This window comes from Xenopus tropicalis, chromosome 7, assembly GCF_000004195.4.
Source record: "Xenopus tropicalis strain Nigerian chromosome 7, UCB_Xtro_10.0, whole genome shotgun sequence".
Taxonomy (NCBI): Eukaryota; Metazoa; Chordata; class Amphibia; order Anura; family Pipidae; genus Xenopus; species Xenopus tropicalis.
Window position 1 is genome coordinate 110,584,019 of NC_030683.2, and position 16,516 is coordinate 110,600,534.

The 16,516-nt window shown below is 41.0% G+C and overlaps 1 protein-coding gene and 1 long non-coding RNA gene across 2 annotated transcripts in view; one reads left to right on the top strand and one right to left on the bottom strand.

Annotated features, from left to right (window-relative positions):
• Nucleotides 1-8,698, bottom strand: part of chuk (component of inhibitor of nuclear factor kappa B kinase complex) — a 31,033-nt gene extending 22,335 nt beyond the window's left edge. The window contains 5 exon segments of the mRNA NM_001016900.2: nucleotides 724-793; nucleotides 1,514-1,628; nucleotides 3,538-3,632; nucleotides 4,657-4,811; nucleotides 8,660-8,698. Coding sequence (NP_001016900.1) covers nucleotides 724-793; nucleotides 1,514-1,628; nucleotides 3,538-3,632; nucleotides 4,657-4,761 — 385 coding nt within the window. The 5' untranslated portion in view covers nucleotides 4,762-4,811; nucleotides 8,660-8,698.
• A 3,706-nt stretch (nucleotides 8,699-12,404) lies between these two features.
• On the top strand, nucleotides 12,405-16,129 carry LOC116412433. The gene is made up of 3 exons (XR_004223693.1): nucleotides 12,405-12,902; nucleotides 13,218-14,273; nucleotides 15,188-16,129. It is a non-coding gene; the product is annotated as an uncharacterized LOC116412433 (long non-coding RNA).
• Nucleotides 16,130-16,516: the final 387 nt, after the last annotated feature.

The following is a 16,516-nucleotide window of genomic DNA, read 5'->3' on the forward strand; positions in this document are numbered from 1 at the left end:
GCTACAAAAATAGACAATGCTCAATGATCATTTACTGATAATTGTCTTATCAGAGGCAATTCTCAGTATGGCAGGGTATTTTCTGGCGCTTAGTAGCCGTGACAAGTACCCCAGTGTGTTTATTCCCTAAATGTTTTTTTAGCAGACGTGAAATATGGATCCAAATTACAGAAAGATCCCTTAAGCATTCTGGGTAATAGCATCTATACCTGACTTATTCTACAGTGCTGCAGAATATGTTGATGCTTTATAAAGTTATATTAATAATAATAACATGAAATTTCAGAAATGTTTGCATCTTATCTCCCATATGTTATATGGTACTAACATTATACATACTAAATATGAATGCTAGGGGTCTCCTGAATAGTTAAATTACCAAAATGTATGGGATAACCATAGTATGTTGCATGCACTTCAGCTATCTATGGTGCATGTAGCAGACCTAAATTGAACATTTTGTACATACAATTTTATGTAGAAAAACTGTAAGATCAGAGATAGAAATGCCAGTGCCACTAGTCATGCTGGGTAAGGAAAGTGATTAGCACAAACAAGCAATCGACAGCAGTGTAGAGATCACAATAGTGCAAAATAATGGCTAAAAACAAAATAAGGTCAGAGAAATCAAATGTGATAGGAAGAAAAGACAACAGCAGAATTTGATGCCGTTGTTTTATTTGATTGGACATCACACATTTTAGAATACGTTGCTTTACTCACCTATGTCACTCATTAAATTTAGCACTTGACTTTCCTTCAAACCACAGCAGTTTTCTGGTTTATTTAGAAGCTGAAAAAGATACAATACTTAGGAACACTTACCGCATGTTAATTGTAGAAAATTCTATAGTGACACTAATTTTAACAACTAACATACAGCAAAGTGGGTTATGCCACATTCTACACCTGGTACAAATTCTAACATACAAGCCAATTGTTATGGGTTAAAATAGTAGTGACCTGCCAATAAATGCAGCTAATGCGTCCCATCTTGTATATATATTTCATTCAGTCTCTCATTACAACAACTCCCTGCACTAAAAGAAAATATAATTCTACTTTTCAGTATGAATTTATTGAAAATTTGTAATGCTTTAAAAGTTGTTTGTAAATGTAATTGCTATTGAAAGCAGCATTTGCTTTACTCCTAGTTTTTCTTAACAATGTTGCAAAGGTCAGTCTCCTCCAGCAAGAGAGGTCTGTCAGTCTGCTGCCTTGTGTTACATTGTTTCAAGAGTCAGAACCACCAAGACATTACCAGTAGGCAGAAGTGACATTACTCGGGAGGCAGATCACCCATGTCAGGGGAAAAAAATTACTTTTAAGTTCAGGAGGTGGGGGGAATACGAGCATGCACTCAGGTACCTGCGGACCACCCCAATATGCTGTAAATATATGTCTTAAAAACTGAACCAACAATGAAAAAAATGTAGCTCTTACATTTAGAATTAATATGGGCATCAGTATTGTAAGTGCTAGAGATAAATGACTATATTGTGACATGGCTCACCTTTCGCAAATCCCCTCCAGCACAGTATTCCATGGCTAGGTGAGGGACGTCATTAACAAGGAAATCCATCTCCGGTGGAACTTCACAAGCTTTCACAACATTTGGATGATTTAACCTAATTAGAAAGAAAGAGGTTTAATGGGATTCTGTCATGATTTTACATAACAAATAATTAATTCTACCATTTAATATTTTATTCTTGAACCAACAAATGTATTTTTTTGGCTGTAATATTGGTGTGTAGGCACCATCTCAGTGCATTGTGCCTGAGTCTGAGCTTTCAGAAGGAGCCAGCGCTACACATTAGAACTGCTTTCAGCTAACCTATTGTTTCTCCTACTCCCATGTAACTGGAGGAGTCTCAAGCCGGACTTGGATTTCTTACTATTGAGTGCTATTCATATATATATAACAGTAAAAATAGGAAACCTTCAAAGTTATAACTGCTGCATCACATAGACTGAATAGAAAGATAAGTAATAAAAAGTAACAAATAGCAATAAAATTGTAGCCTCACTAGCCATAGTTTTGGATGGCCAGGGTTTGTACTGAGGAGATCCTTTATATAACTATATATGTGACGATAATATAAATTCACAAACAATTCTGAATAATTGTTATTACGCTGCATTGAGAGAGCACCTTCTAAAATCAAACTGTGTCAAGCTCCCACATTGTACTTCTGCTCTCAGTCTCAGTGGGGAAATTAATGGGGTATACAGGGGGCCTTAAATTTACTAAATTACTACTGTAGGACATAAACAAACATAATGGGCCCGATTCACTAAAGTCCGAAATAAGGAGTGCTATTTATAGCATGCGTTAAAAATCTTATCACTTCTTATTTTTCGCTCGATTCACTAAAAGGACACTTGTGATAATTAAGAAGTGATGTTCTTGGCGTTATTTATCTTATGATGACATATTTTAATGAAAAAAACTATGCGATAAGCGTTATAGGGGCCGATTCACTAAAGGTCAATAACGCTTATCGCATAGTTTTTTCATTAAAAAGCATGCGATAATTAAGTACCGATTCATCAAAGTCATTTCGCATGTGTTAATCCGCATATCGCATGCACAAAAAAACCGCATTGCGTTAATTAGCGAATAGAAATAGTACTAACGCATGATTCACAAACACATATGAAGCGTTAAACGTGCAAAATATTGTGTTAATCTGTGTGAATATTAACCCTACTTGGGGCAGGCGGTACTTAAAGAAAATTGCGGTTCGTGAGCTATTGGCAACACAACATGGAGTTTGCAGTCGTATTTTTTCAAGTATATGTTGGCCCTAGAGTGATGCAGCCTCCAGTTTTCAGGGAATTGGTGGTTTTCAGAAAGTAATGGTTACGTGCGTAATATATTGCGCTCTGCGTAAAATATCGCGCGCTGCGTAATATCTTGTGCACTGCGTAATATATTTCTTGAAAATATGTCATCGTAAGATAAATAACGCCAAGAACATCGCTTCTTAATTATGACAAGTGTCCTTTTAGTGAATCGAGTGAAAAATAAGAAGTGATAAGATTTTTAACACATGCTATAAATAGCACTCCTTATTTCGGACTTTAGTGAATCGGGCCCTATATGTGTTTGTGAATCATGCGTTAGTACTATTTCTATTCGCTAATTAACGCAATGCGTTTTTTTTGTGCATGCGATATGCGGATTAACACATGCGAAATGACTTTGATGAATCGGTACTTAATTATCGCATGCTTTTTAATAAAAAAAACTATGCGATAAGCGTTATTGACCTTTAGTGAATCGGCCCCTATAACGCTTATCGCATAGTTTTTTTCATTAAAATATGTCATCGTAAGATAAATAACGCCAAGAACATCGCTTCTTAATTATGACAAGTGTCCTTTTAGTGAATCGAGCGAAAAAGTGATAAGATTTTTAACGCATGCTATAAATAGCACTCCTTATTTCGGACTTTAGTGAATCAGGCCCAATATCCCTTGAATTACGTCAGTAAAATATAAACATGGAAGAAAATGTGCTTAAAAACAAACCTCTTCATAATCTGAATTTCTTGACACCATCTCTCTTTGTTTTTCATACTCAGTTCCAACCTACAGGATTTGATGGCTTTCAGCTCTCCTGTTTCCTGCAGAGGTAGGAAAAACAATAAGTGCATTTTCTCACATTTATTTCCACAAATTGTATTTATTATTGCATTTTTTTTGCCCCAGATCCTCTGTCTAAATACTTGTATGCACTACAGCTTAATCTTAAAGGATAGGTAATCGTTTAAAGTAAGTGAATGTAAAATTGATGAGAGTGCTATTCTAAGCACTTGTGCAGTTTTCCTTCATCTTCAATCATTCATTCTACCATTTAAAATTTTATTCTTAAATAATAAATGTAAATTTTAGTTGTGATATTCTGTCATGATTTTCTGTACTTATTGTACTTACTTCTAAATTACACTGTTTACGTAGCAAATAATAAAAATTTTTATTTTTGACCCAACAAATGTTATTTTTTCTTAATTGTAATATTGGTGTGTAGGCCTGAGTTTGAGCTTTCAGAAGGAGCCAGCGCTACACATTTCAGGTAACCTATTGTCTCTCCTACTCCCATGTAACAGGAGAAGTCCCAAGCCGGACTTGGATTTCTTACTATTGATATCTAGGTGACAGGTAGCCAATTGGCTGCTGGTGGGGAAGGGGGGGGGGGAGTTTATCAGAGCACAGGTCACATGGCTATGGCACCCCGGGAAATGAAGAATATGGCTAGCCCCATGTGAAAATTAAATATTAAAAAATCTGTTTGTGTTTTTGAAAAAAGATTACAATGCAGGATTCTGCTGGAGAAGCTCTATTAACTGATGTGTTTTGAAAAAAAATGTTTTCCTATGACAGTATTGCTTTACATCTACTAATAATAATTTTAATTCTATATTAGTTGGGATCAAATACAATGTACTGTTTTATAATTACAGAGATAAGGGAAATCATTTTTAAAAATTTTCATTATTTTATTATAATAGAATCTATGGGAGATGGCCTTTCTGTAATTCAGAGCTTCCTGGATAACAGGTTTCAGGATAACGGATTTTTAATACCTGTATAGAAAAATTATATTTAATGCTTGCCCCCATGCATTTATCAAGCTTCCTTCTTACGCACCCGATTCTGGTACAAGCAAACATTTCCAAAACCTCCTGTTCCTAGGCGGTCTTTCATGTCCCATGGCCCACAAACAGCTCCATGTTGGACTGGGGGCTTCTCCATAACCACAGCGTTCTTCCTTTCTCTTCAGTTTTGCAGATGCTTCTGGTCACCTGTCACAACAACAGAATTAAAAAAAGTCTGCAACCACCCAAGTTCCATACTCCAGATTTACAGTACATTCATCCAAGTGGTTAACATTTCCCTACATAAGGGGGCCTACTCTTTAAGAGACAGGATATTGCACTTCCCAATTGGAGAAAAAGACCAACAGTAGTGGGAAAGATTGTAATTGTAGCATCTATGGCCTCCTTACATTAACTGAAGTTGTAATAAAATAGTTTTGTTTGTGTCTCATTCCTAGGTTATTGCATAAGGATATGTATGCAGAAGTTGCAATGTAACCAATTTACAGAAAACAATAGAGATTTTAGTGGTAATAGGAAATAACTCCAGCCTGATCTATAAGTAAGGGACAGTCAGTGTTGGACTGGGGTGCCAAGGGCCTATCTGAAAACCTTTAGACCTAAGGCCCACTCTCCAGACCCCTTTTCCTTCACTGTTTACTCACTTTCTTTAATTTCTTAAATACATCTTTTTACATAGTATTATCTATCCTTTCCTCTATTTCTTTTGTTTCTTCTCATATAGAATTGAGTAATGGCCATGGTATAGGCATACAAGGCAAATGGTTGAGTGAGCAGGAGGGCCCATTGAAAGCCTGGGCCCACTGGGAGTTTTCCTGGTATCCAGGTGGGCCAGTCCGAGACTGGACAGCGTTGAATTTGGTTTCTTATTCTGCCAGTTTCTTATTTGTGCCTTGAAGTTGGTTTCTAATTCAGTCAGTGAATAAGTAACTAGTGTTTAAAAGAAATGACCTTGGGCGACAGTTTTAAAAGTATACATTCATAGACAGGGTTCCGTACATAATGTACAGCTTGTTCCAGCCTGGCCCAAAATAGTTCTGGGCAGGAAAAGTGGCCCCAAAGTGGCATTAGTGTCTAATGATTTAAAGAGTTAAATGACTTTGGGCCACTGATTTAAAAATATATATTTGCAGGCAGGGATTCGCCCCATTGTATGCACCTAGTTCCGGTCTGGCCCGAAAGTGTTTTGGGTAAGAAACATGGCATTAATCTGGCCATCATTGCAATCCTGCCTATTTGAATAAGTAACATGTGCTAAAGGGGTTAAATAAGTTTGAGCTACTGCTATAAACCTATATATTTGCAGGCAGGGTGCATTGTATGCACCACTTTCCAGCCTGGCCCAAGATATGCCGATTTGAATAAGTAACAGGGGTGCTGAGGGTGTTTAATGCCTTTGGGCTGCTGATTTAAAACTATTTTCAGGCAGTGATTCCTCATATTGTATTCACCCTGTTCTGGCCTGGCCCGAAAGGATTCTGGAAAGGATAAGTGGCTCCAAAGTGGGCATCTTTGCAATTCTGGCTTTCTGAATAAGTAATGGGCTGGTTGAAAAGGTTAAATGACCTTGGGCCACAGGTAGATTGGCAGGCAGGGATCCCCCACATACTATGTATCTTGTTCTACCCTTGCCTGTAACAGTTCTGTGCAGGAAAAGTGGCATTAGTTTCTAATATGGTCCGATGAATAACTAATGATTTAAAGGGTTAAATGACTTTGGCCCACTGATTTCAATGTATATGCACAGACAGGGATGACCTGCATTATATTCATATCTTTTCAACCTGGAATGGTTTTGGGAATGAAAAGTGGCATTTAGGTGGGGAGTATGGATATTTTGCCTGTTTATACTAGTAACTTGTGTTTTAAAGGGGACCTGTCACCCAGTCATAAAAAGCTGTATAATAAAAGTTCTTTCAAAATTAAACATGAAACCCAACCCTTTTTTTAAAATAAATCATTCATACCCGTTATAAATATATTTAAAAATCTGAGCTGTCAATCATATATTGCCTGCCCCGCCTCTATGCCGCAGTTTGAGCCAGGCTGAAATAAGATGTATGCTATGCAGGGCATCCCTGCCTGTCAATCTATACTTTGATAATTGTGTCCCAGATATCAAAGTATAGATTGACAGGCAGGGATGCCCTGCATAGCATACAGCCTGGCTCAAATCATTTAACCTCTTGGACACCACTGTTACTATATTTACACATATATAAAAGGCTTAATTGCTAGGATGCCCATTATGGTGCCTCATTTCATGCCAACAACCATTTTGGAGCAGGCTAGAATGCACTGCATACTATACATTCCAGAATGCTCAGGACCTGGGGTTTTCCGGATAAGGGGTCATTCCTTAATATGGATCTCCTACCTTAAGTCTACTAAAAAAAATTATTTAAACAGTAATTAAACCCAATAGGATTGTTTTGCCCCCAATAAGGATTAATTATATCTTAGTTGGGATCAAGTACAGCTACTGTTTTATTATTACAGAGAAAAGGGAATCATTTAACCATTAAATAAACCCAATAGGGCTGTTCTGCCCCCAATAAGGGGTAATTATATCTTAGTTGGGATCAAGTACAGGTACTGTTTTATTATTACAGAGAAAAGGGAATCATTTAACCATTAAATAAACCCAATAGGGCTGTTCTGCCCCCAATAAGGGGTAATTATATCTTAGTTGGGATCAAGTACAGGTACTGTTTTATTATTACAGAGAAAAGGGAATCATTTAACCATTAAATAAACCCAATAGGGCTGTTCTGCCCCCAATAAGGGGTAATTATATCTTAGTTGGGATCAAGTACAGGTACTGTTATTACTACAGAGAAAAAGGAATACAATGGAGTCTATGGGAGATGGCCTTTCCGTAATTCGGAACTTTCTGGGTAATGGGTTTCCAGATAAGGGGTCTGATACCTGTACTCTGAACTCAGTTACCCAAATCCATTTAACCCCTTTAAAAGTCAACCAAAAAAAATGAAATTTTGCTAACTTTTCAATATAAATTTATTTAATAATTGTAGTGCTTTAAAGGAGAACTAAAGCCTAAAAATGAATGTTTTTAGGGTTTGCATTTGCTTAACTCCTGTTTAAAAACCTTCCTAGACTCAATGTTGCACAGTCAGCTGGCTTGTGTTATATTGCATCAAAACAATGTAACACTATTAATGTAACACATTGTTTTAACAGCAATAATATATACAAATTTGTATGAATGTATATTGTGAAGTTGCTTAGAATTATGTCTTCGCTTATTAGGCAAAGAATCAGGGTCGGAATGGGATTCCCAGGAAAAAACCCGGTGGGCTCCAGCGGCCCAGACCCAATCCCTGTTACCCAGGGGCCCTGCAGGTGCCCCAGCCGTGTCCCCTAACCCCCCCCCAGGGGCCCCCCTAACCCCCCCCGCAGGGCCCCCGCCTGATGTCCTCCGAGAGCGCATATAAATTGAACGCGTCGGGGAGGAACAGTCAGTAGGGGGAGCGCTGGCAAAGGTCGGACTGGGCCGCTGGGGCCCTCTAGGGCCGGGGCCCACCGGGATTTTTCCCGGTGTCCCGGCGGCCCAGTCTGACCCTGCCTGTTACCGCTCCCCCGGCCGCCGGTGTCCTCCCCTGACGCATTTCACTTACACACATTCAGGGGAGGATGTCAGGCAGGTGGCGGGGCCCCTGCGTGGGGTTAGGGGGGGCGCAGCTGGAAGAGCACCTTGGGGGTGTGGGGCCCCTGGGGTGGTAGCCCCGGTGGGCCCTAAACCCCCCCATAGAATTCTTTTTTTGAATTGACGTCCTTTAAACCACTAGTCACCTATTCAATAAGGCAGAATTGCATGATGGCGAGTTTTGTCATGTTTACAGTTCTGAAGGAACTCGTTCCATTTATACGTGACACACAGACGTCTGGATGAGCCAGAGACTAAGGGCAGGGGGGTATAACAAGTTCTGTTCCGCCACTTGTGCTCCCTCTAAAACAAAATCACACACAGCCCATAGTGTAAATTCACCCCCACATGCATTTACACAACTTACTTGGAGTAGGGAAGTGTCCTGTGTTGTTGTTTTACTCTTCCTCAGTCCCTCTTTGATTCACTATTTTGCTTCACTTCCGCCCATGTGACTTTCCTCCAGGTGCCTGCTGGGTCCTAATGCTCACCTCTAGCCTCGCCACTCACAGCTCTCCTGGCTTCCTCACAGGAGTCCTTTGTACCTTTAGCACCCTCTAATGGTATTTATATGTAAAGGATCCAAATATCACATTAGATTGTCTAAATAAAAGGAATAAATTAGATTATAATTATTAACTTATATGTATAAAGCGCCAACATATTCCGCAGCGCTGTACAATACATTGGGCATACAGACTTACATACAAAGCAACCAATAACCGATACAAGAGGTGAAGAGGGCCCTGCCCAAAAGAGCTTCCAATTTAAAAGAAGAAAGGGTTGTGGGAATGGGCAACATCAAGTTGTGGGAATGGGCAAGATCAAGGTGTGGGAATGGGCAACATCAAGTTGTGGGAATGGGCAAGATCAAGGTGTGGGAATGGGCAAGATCAAGGTGTGGGAATGGGAAAGATCAAGGTGTGGGAATGGTCAAGATCAAGGTGTGGGAATGGGCAAGATCAAGGTGTGGGAATTGGAAAGATCAAAGTGTGGGAATGGGCAAGATCAAGGTGTGGGAATGGACAAGATCAAGGTGTGGGAATGGGCAAGATCAAGGTGTGGGAATGGGCAAGATCAAAGTGTGGGAATGGGCAAGATCAAAGTGTGGGAATGGGCAAGATCAAGGTGTGGGAATGGGAAAGATCAAGGTGTGGGAATGGGCAAGATCAAAGTGTGGGAATGGGCAAGATCAAGGTGTGGGAATGGGCAAGATCAAGGTGTGGGAATGGGAAAGATCAAGGTGTGGGAATGGTCAAGATCAAGGTGTGGGAATGGGCAAGATCAAAGTATGGGAATGGGCAAGATCAAGGTGTGGGAATGGGCAATATCAAGGTGTGGGAATGGGCAAGATCAAGGTGTGGGAATGGGCAAGATCAAGGTGTGGGAATGGGCAAGATCAAGGTGTGGGAATGGACAAGATCAAGGTGTGGGAATGGGCAAGATCAAGGTGTGGGAATGGGCAAGATCAGAAGTCAGCAAGATGAGAGATGTAGCATAGGGTATTCAGTAGCACTCAGTAAGTTCTGCTATACTAAATGAGGGGAAGCTTCTCTAAATAAATATGAGATGGGAATGAGAGATAAGGTTAGTAGAGAAGTGTAACCACCAGTTTGGTTGGTATCTATAGATGATTTTAGAGATGTGGGGCAGAGATATAAAGTGCTTTGAATGTGAGGGTCATGGTAGCGGAAGCCAATACAGGGATTGGCAGAGGGACATGGCAGAGGATAATCGATTTTTGAGGTGTATGAGCCTAGCAGCAGTATTCATTATGGACTGGGAAGGCCAATTAATAGAAAGTTAAGGTGGCCATACACAGGCAGATTTAAGCTGCCAATTCGAGTTTTTTAGACTGATTCGGCAGCTTATCCTCCCATGTATGGGGCCCCCCGTCTGGCCCTCCTGATCCATATCTGGCTGAACAACGGGCAGGTGTTGATCAGGCAGGTTGGATTTTTCTGTCAGATCAGGGACTGCATCAGCTCATTGATGTGGTCCTCAGTCCGACAGTGCCTACGCCTTCCATTGTAATTCAATGGTTTGGCCCTAGGCCAGCAATCAAATTAGCCCAATATTGCCCACCTCAGATGGGCATATGGGAAGATTTGATTTAGCAACCTCACCTAATGAGTGAATCTTAAAGGCGTAGTTCACCTTTTAGTTATTGTTACTTTTCATAACTTATTTTTCTATTCGGGTCCTTGTCTATTTATATCTGTCTCTCATTCAAACCACTCCCTTGTCGCTAAGGTAATTTGGACCCTAGCAACCAGATAGCTGCTGAAACTCCAAACTGGAAAGCTGCTAAACAAAACTTGAAATACCTGTACTGAAAAAAACTACAAATAATAAAAAAATGAAGACCAATTACAAACTATCTCTACATCAGGGGTCCCCAACCTTCTTACCCGTGAGCCACAGTCAAATGTAAAAAGACTTGGAGAGCAACACAAGCACCATTAAAGTACATGGAGGAGCCAAATAAGGGCCAAGATTGGCTATTAGGCAGCCTCTATGCACACTATCAGCTTACAGGGGCTTTATTTGGTAGGAAATCTTGTTTTTATTCAACCAAAACTTGCCCCCAAGTCAGGAATTCAAAAATAACTACCTGGTTTGGGGGCACTGAGAGCAACATCCAAGGGGTTGGTGAGCAACATGTTGCCCCTGAGCTACTGGTATATCACTGTTTTACATCATACTAAAAGTTAACTCAAATTTGAACAGCCCCTATGGCTATCGCTCCATGGGCCATCAGTTTTAAAGAAGTTTAATTGTAGGTAGCATAGGGACATCCAAATAGAGACAGCAGACAGAGCATAGAGGTGATATTGAAAACCATATAAATAATAAGATATTTCTTACAAATATAATTAAAAACATGTAAATACCGTATCCAAAGTTTAAAATAACAGCATTAAAAGAATAAATGCTCATAAAAAGCGTGTCAGCTCAAATCTGATATTTAACCCCTGAGGTACCAAGTGTTCCCAGCTTGTGTATACATTTTGTTTCTTCCTGGGAGAGGCTCCTTATTAAGTCTCCTCCTCTGCAAATGGGTTTCATATGGCTAATACACATGAAAATAAGACCACTGTGGTCAACCTATTTTTATATTTTGCATATGCTCTAGTCTTTAACTGGCTTGTGGTTCTCCCCACATATTGTGTTTCACAAGGACATTGTAAGAGAAAAACTACATTTCTCATATTACTAGTCAATAGTTGTTTCTACATTCTACTACTAATGTACATGAAGGAAAATGGTTATGGCACCTATCACCATTCCCGACCAGAGGTACGGGTTAATAGAGCCGGCACTCCGGAACCATTTTTATGTTGATGGGTGCACTTTCAGCCATTTTCCTTCCTGTACATTAGTCCTTAGGTAAGGAACCAATTTCCGTTTTATGTCATCTTCCCTTTTATAGATTATGTAACCTCTTTATCAGCTCAATAACTGCCTTGTTTAAGAGCAATTACACCTCTCTTGCTGCTATACAGAAAAACACAGACAGAGGGCGCCAGAGGTTCTTGCAAACAAAACAAAACTGGTTTATTGAACATCTATAGGTTTTACTCGCGGTACAGTTTCTCTGAGGAAAGTGTTACAGGCATGTGCAGAACGTAATACAGACTGACACCCCACTGAGGACACACTTGGCAGAAATCTCACTTCGCCACCGTGACACCCTGTAGTGGCTTGGATCACTGCAAGAAATTCCCTATCCTGATTCCATACCCACTGGGATCCCTACACTAAGGCAATATTGCTTGGGAAACATTCCTCCAATCTACCAGGACTTCCCTTTCTAGCTACACCCTCAATTACACTCCTACAGTTACTGGTATGGGAGCTACACCTGCAACTAATGCCTTATTTATTGGGCCCTGTTCCCCAACTTCACCATGGGCCTCCATACCCTTGGGGCCTTCCCTTCTCAGGCTCCCAGCCACATCCATCTTGTTCTTCAAGTGAAGCCATAGAGGAAGTGCCACCCCTTTCCCAGCATTATATCAAAGTGAGACAGGAAGTTGCCCCCCTACCTGCTAGCCAATAGCATACATATGGAAATGAACTAACTTTGCTACAGGCCCTTTTGCCTAGTAACTGAACCTGTAGGATTTAAAGCCATTAAGGCTATTAACCCTATGGGTCCTTACAGTTATCTATGGCTTGTTACCAATGTAGGGGTCAGAGAACCCTTCCCCCGGTTACAGTCAGAGGAATAATCCGATTGGCGGGAGCCCCAGTGCACTTCTGGGAGAAAAGGAGGATCCAGGGAGTACCTGGCTTTGGAGCCGCAACCAAGGGCGGGGCCAGCAGGCTGTAAGAGGGCTCCAGCTCCAGCAAGAACCAGTGTGATAGAGACTGCACAGGAAATCAGACAGGCTCCATCTTCATCCAGTGTGGAGCTCAGCCAGGAGGAAAGGCCTAGAGCCAAAGCTGTACAGAGAGAGCCCATCCTGTTCCCTGCCAGGCTGATAGAGATCCAGGAGGTGACTGGCAGAGCTGCATGTGAACTCCAGTGTGTCTGCCTCAGAGCCCCCCATGAGAGACCCACCAACAGGAGGATATTGGCAAGGCTACAAGTGTGGGGCCCCTGTGTGAGGACAGGTTTTGTTCATTTACCTGGTATGCGGGTGGAGCTACTAAATCCAAGCGGTGGTACTATAGGGCAGGTAGCGCTACCTGGGGTATAAGAGCTCTTGGGAAGAGACATTCTGCATTTAACTGAACTGTGCATTATTGATCCCATCCAGAGTTGAGGGACTGTGTTTAAAAAGGAACTGTGCTAGCTAGACAGTCAGTGTGAATTACCCGCTAGAGAGACAGATAGGTCCCCCAGTGTCCCCAGTGCAGGATTGTTTCTGTATTAGATGCTCATTGCATTTTTCTATTTTTTTTTTTTTTTCTTTTAGAGTTAATCTTTGCTGCAAAAGTCTGTGATTTATTTCCTAGTGCAGGGGTCTGCAACCTTTTGGGTCGGAAGAGCCAAAAATTACATTTTACTAAATTTCAAATTTTTAAAGAGCCACAAAATTTTTTCTTGATCAATGATCAATATATTACTTAAAAACCACTTGTCCACACACGGGCATAGTGGAACCAATCATTACACATGTCTCAATTCAAAGAGACAGCTTAAAAAATAGTAAAATTGGTGGACATGTAGAGGGGAGAGAGGGGGAAGGAGAGAGAACAGCAATCAGGGGAACAAGGACTATTAATGACCATACATCAATAATCCAACTATCACCTTTATTCGGTCATTCATGGGAATCAAATTCCTTAGTGTGGATGCGCTGTGTATTATTTATGATAAATACACTGACTTAAGCTCTCAAATTATCCTGTGTTCTCTGCCAGATAATATTGCAAACCAGGCAAAATCAATTAATCATTTTAGCAAGGTAAATCGAGGGTTACGTGTAGCGATCTGGTCACAGCGTCCTCAGCGGCACTCTTAACATCAAGTATATACCATACATCAAGTGTGTCAATATTACTATAGAGGCGCTTACTCACAAATCAGCGCTCCTAATACCGCGCCGCCACTACCAACTGTGCATGGTCCGTACCAACGCCCACCCCCTCACTTGCATTCCGTGTGCAGAGCCTGAGCGCTCCCTTAAATTGGCCAGCCAACGGCGTCGGAAGCTACGAATCTTCCGATGGACTGACGACAGTGACGACGCGTGTCACGGGGGAGGGTGAAAAGCGAGTACAAGTGGCTGAGAGATAGAGTCGGTGCCTAATCCTCGTTAATCAATTCAGAACGATTTTTAAATGTTTTTTTTTTTATAAAATAAATAATATTTATGTATGGAACTAAAGAGCCGCATGTGGCTCGCGAGCCGCAGGTTGCAGACCCCTGTCCTAGTGGGACCCCCCCGAGGCATGCTCCTCACACTGCGCTGTAATTCCCAGTACCCTTCATGCAACGGGGACCAGTCTACTGGATTCCAGATTTACAGGTAACGGCCAAGAAGGGAGTGAGTGTAATCTACTTCTACAAGAAAGGGTTACACTAATTATAAGTTCTATATTTTTATCTAGCTTCAGAACATGCCATGTTTATGAATTATGCATTCCAATGATTTATGATAAGCACTGCATTGAGTAATAAAGGTAAACTCTTCCATATGAGATATGAGGTCATTTAGGCCTTCCATGGACCCACCCCCAATGAAGAGACAGTCATCAATATATCTCTTCCATATTAATAAACCCCCAGGGTTTCCAACAGATGGTTAATATATGTCTCTTTCCATAACTCCATAAATAAATTGGTATAATTGGGTGCTACTTAAATTCACATGGCAGTACCCATCAGTTGGAGATAAAAAGAATCTTCAACCTAAAAATAATTATTTAATAGTGTAAATTCCATACTTTGCTGTATAACGTGATTGTGGGCTTCTGGTGTCCCTATATATTTTTTAGAAAGTGGGAAACCTCCTCCAAGCCTATATTTTGTTGTGCAATATTGTACAGTGAACAGGGTCGGACTCGGGGGTGCAGGGCCCACGGGGCTGCATACCCCAGGGCCCCACACCCCCCAGGTGAACATACATCCACTGTCAGTAAAAGTTGTGGTGTGGTGTGCATAGTATATATATATATATATATATATAAAATCCCTTTACTTTTTATTTAGGATCCCTTGTGCAAAAGCTCTGTCCCCCTTAAAAATCTCAGTTGTGGGATAGTTATTTTATTTTTTTAAGTTGTGGGATCATTATTTAAAGTTCTTTATATGAACTATTGTCTTCTAATTGTCTATTGATGTTTTTAATGTAATAATTCTTGTTCAGCATTACTATAGCCCTGCCTTTATTGACCAGTTTGGACAATCTCTTTGTTTTTCTGCATTTCTTCCACATGCCAGGAGTTACCCTTATTAGAGAAGGGAAGCAGCGCGGAAAAATGACCTGAAAGGTTTAGCCGTAATGTGAACATGTGACGTGACCGGGCCAAGTGGAATGTTGCTGTTGTTGTTAGGGGTGGATATTGTACTATTTCTGTGCAGGATGGCGTGACAATCCTGTCTGTCCGGGCACGGAAAATGCTCCTGTGAATGCACAATATGCTCTGTTCTCCTGATCTTTCCTTATAGGCACAAGATGTATATTATACTGTATGTAGCCACTGGGTAATGTCAATGTGTACCTGACATATGACCTCTGTGAAGTAGGTCAGCATTAAAAATCCACTGTCCCTGGAAATGAGAGGCAGTTTGGAAAGATTTGTTATTTAAAATGGGCAGTACTAGGCTAGGTTGTTTTGGTGCCCAAGGCATGATACCCAGCTATCCAAACCACCTTTCCACCAACAATTACTCACCTCTTCCCACGATTGTAGCTCACCTCCCTCCATAATGGTCGTTCAATCGCCTTCCCCCTGCTGGCGCTTACTCAATCTGCCCCCTGAGCCTCACCCTATTGCACCCTAGGCAGCTGCCACTTTTGCCTCCACCTAGTTCCTGCCCTAAAAAAGGAGGGCTGCGTTACCTTAAATATCCTGAAAAATGAAATACTGTATCCTTTGAAGACTCATATGATGTGATACATCCAGTTGCCAAATGCTGAAGCCTTTAGAACTGTGGCCCCAAAATGTGGGGCTGTGTCCTTTGGGTTGTCACCTGGCCGGTATTTTGGTGGCCCAGCCCAGTAAAAAATATTCTCGATGCCAATATTATTAATAGGAAAGTAACATAAAAATATAGTAAGGATGGTATTTCCGTTGAGAAAAGATGGCAACACAGATTTATAAAAAATGTGACATTAAAGCCCACCACAGAAAAAAATCACCCCCTTTATTTATTTCTGTGGGATTTTTAGAAGAGTTTTTATCAAATAGTGAACTCTAAATTTCACCCATTGATTAAAATGCTTCCCATAGTAATAAATAGAAAGGGGTGTATTTCTCTGTGGTGAGTTTTAATCTCACATTTTGATAAATCTGCCCCTTAAAGGAGAAGGAAAGGCTAAGTCACTTGGGGGTGCCAAAATGTTAGGCACCCCCAAGTGACTTAAATCGCTTACCTTTTACCCCGGGCTGGTGCCCCTGTTAGGAGAGAACAGCACCAGCCCGGGGTAGCAGTGATCGGCTTCCTCCTTCCTGCTCGCTCGCGCGCGCATGCACGGTAGAATGAAAAGCTGAACAAGCACCCCCAAGTGACTTAGCCTTTCCTTCTCCTTTAAGGGAGGACACACAT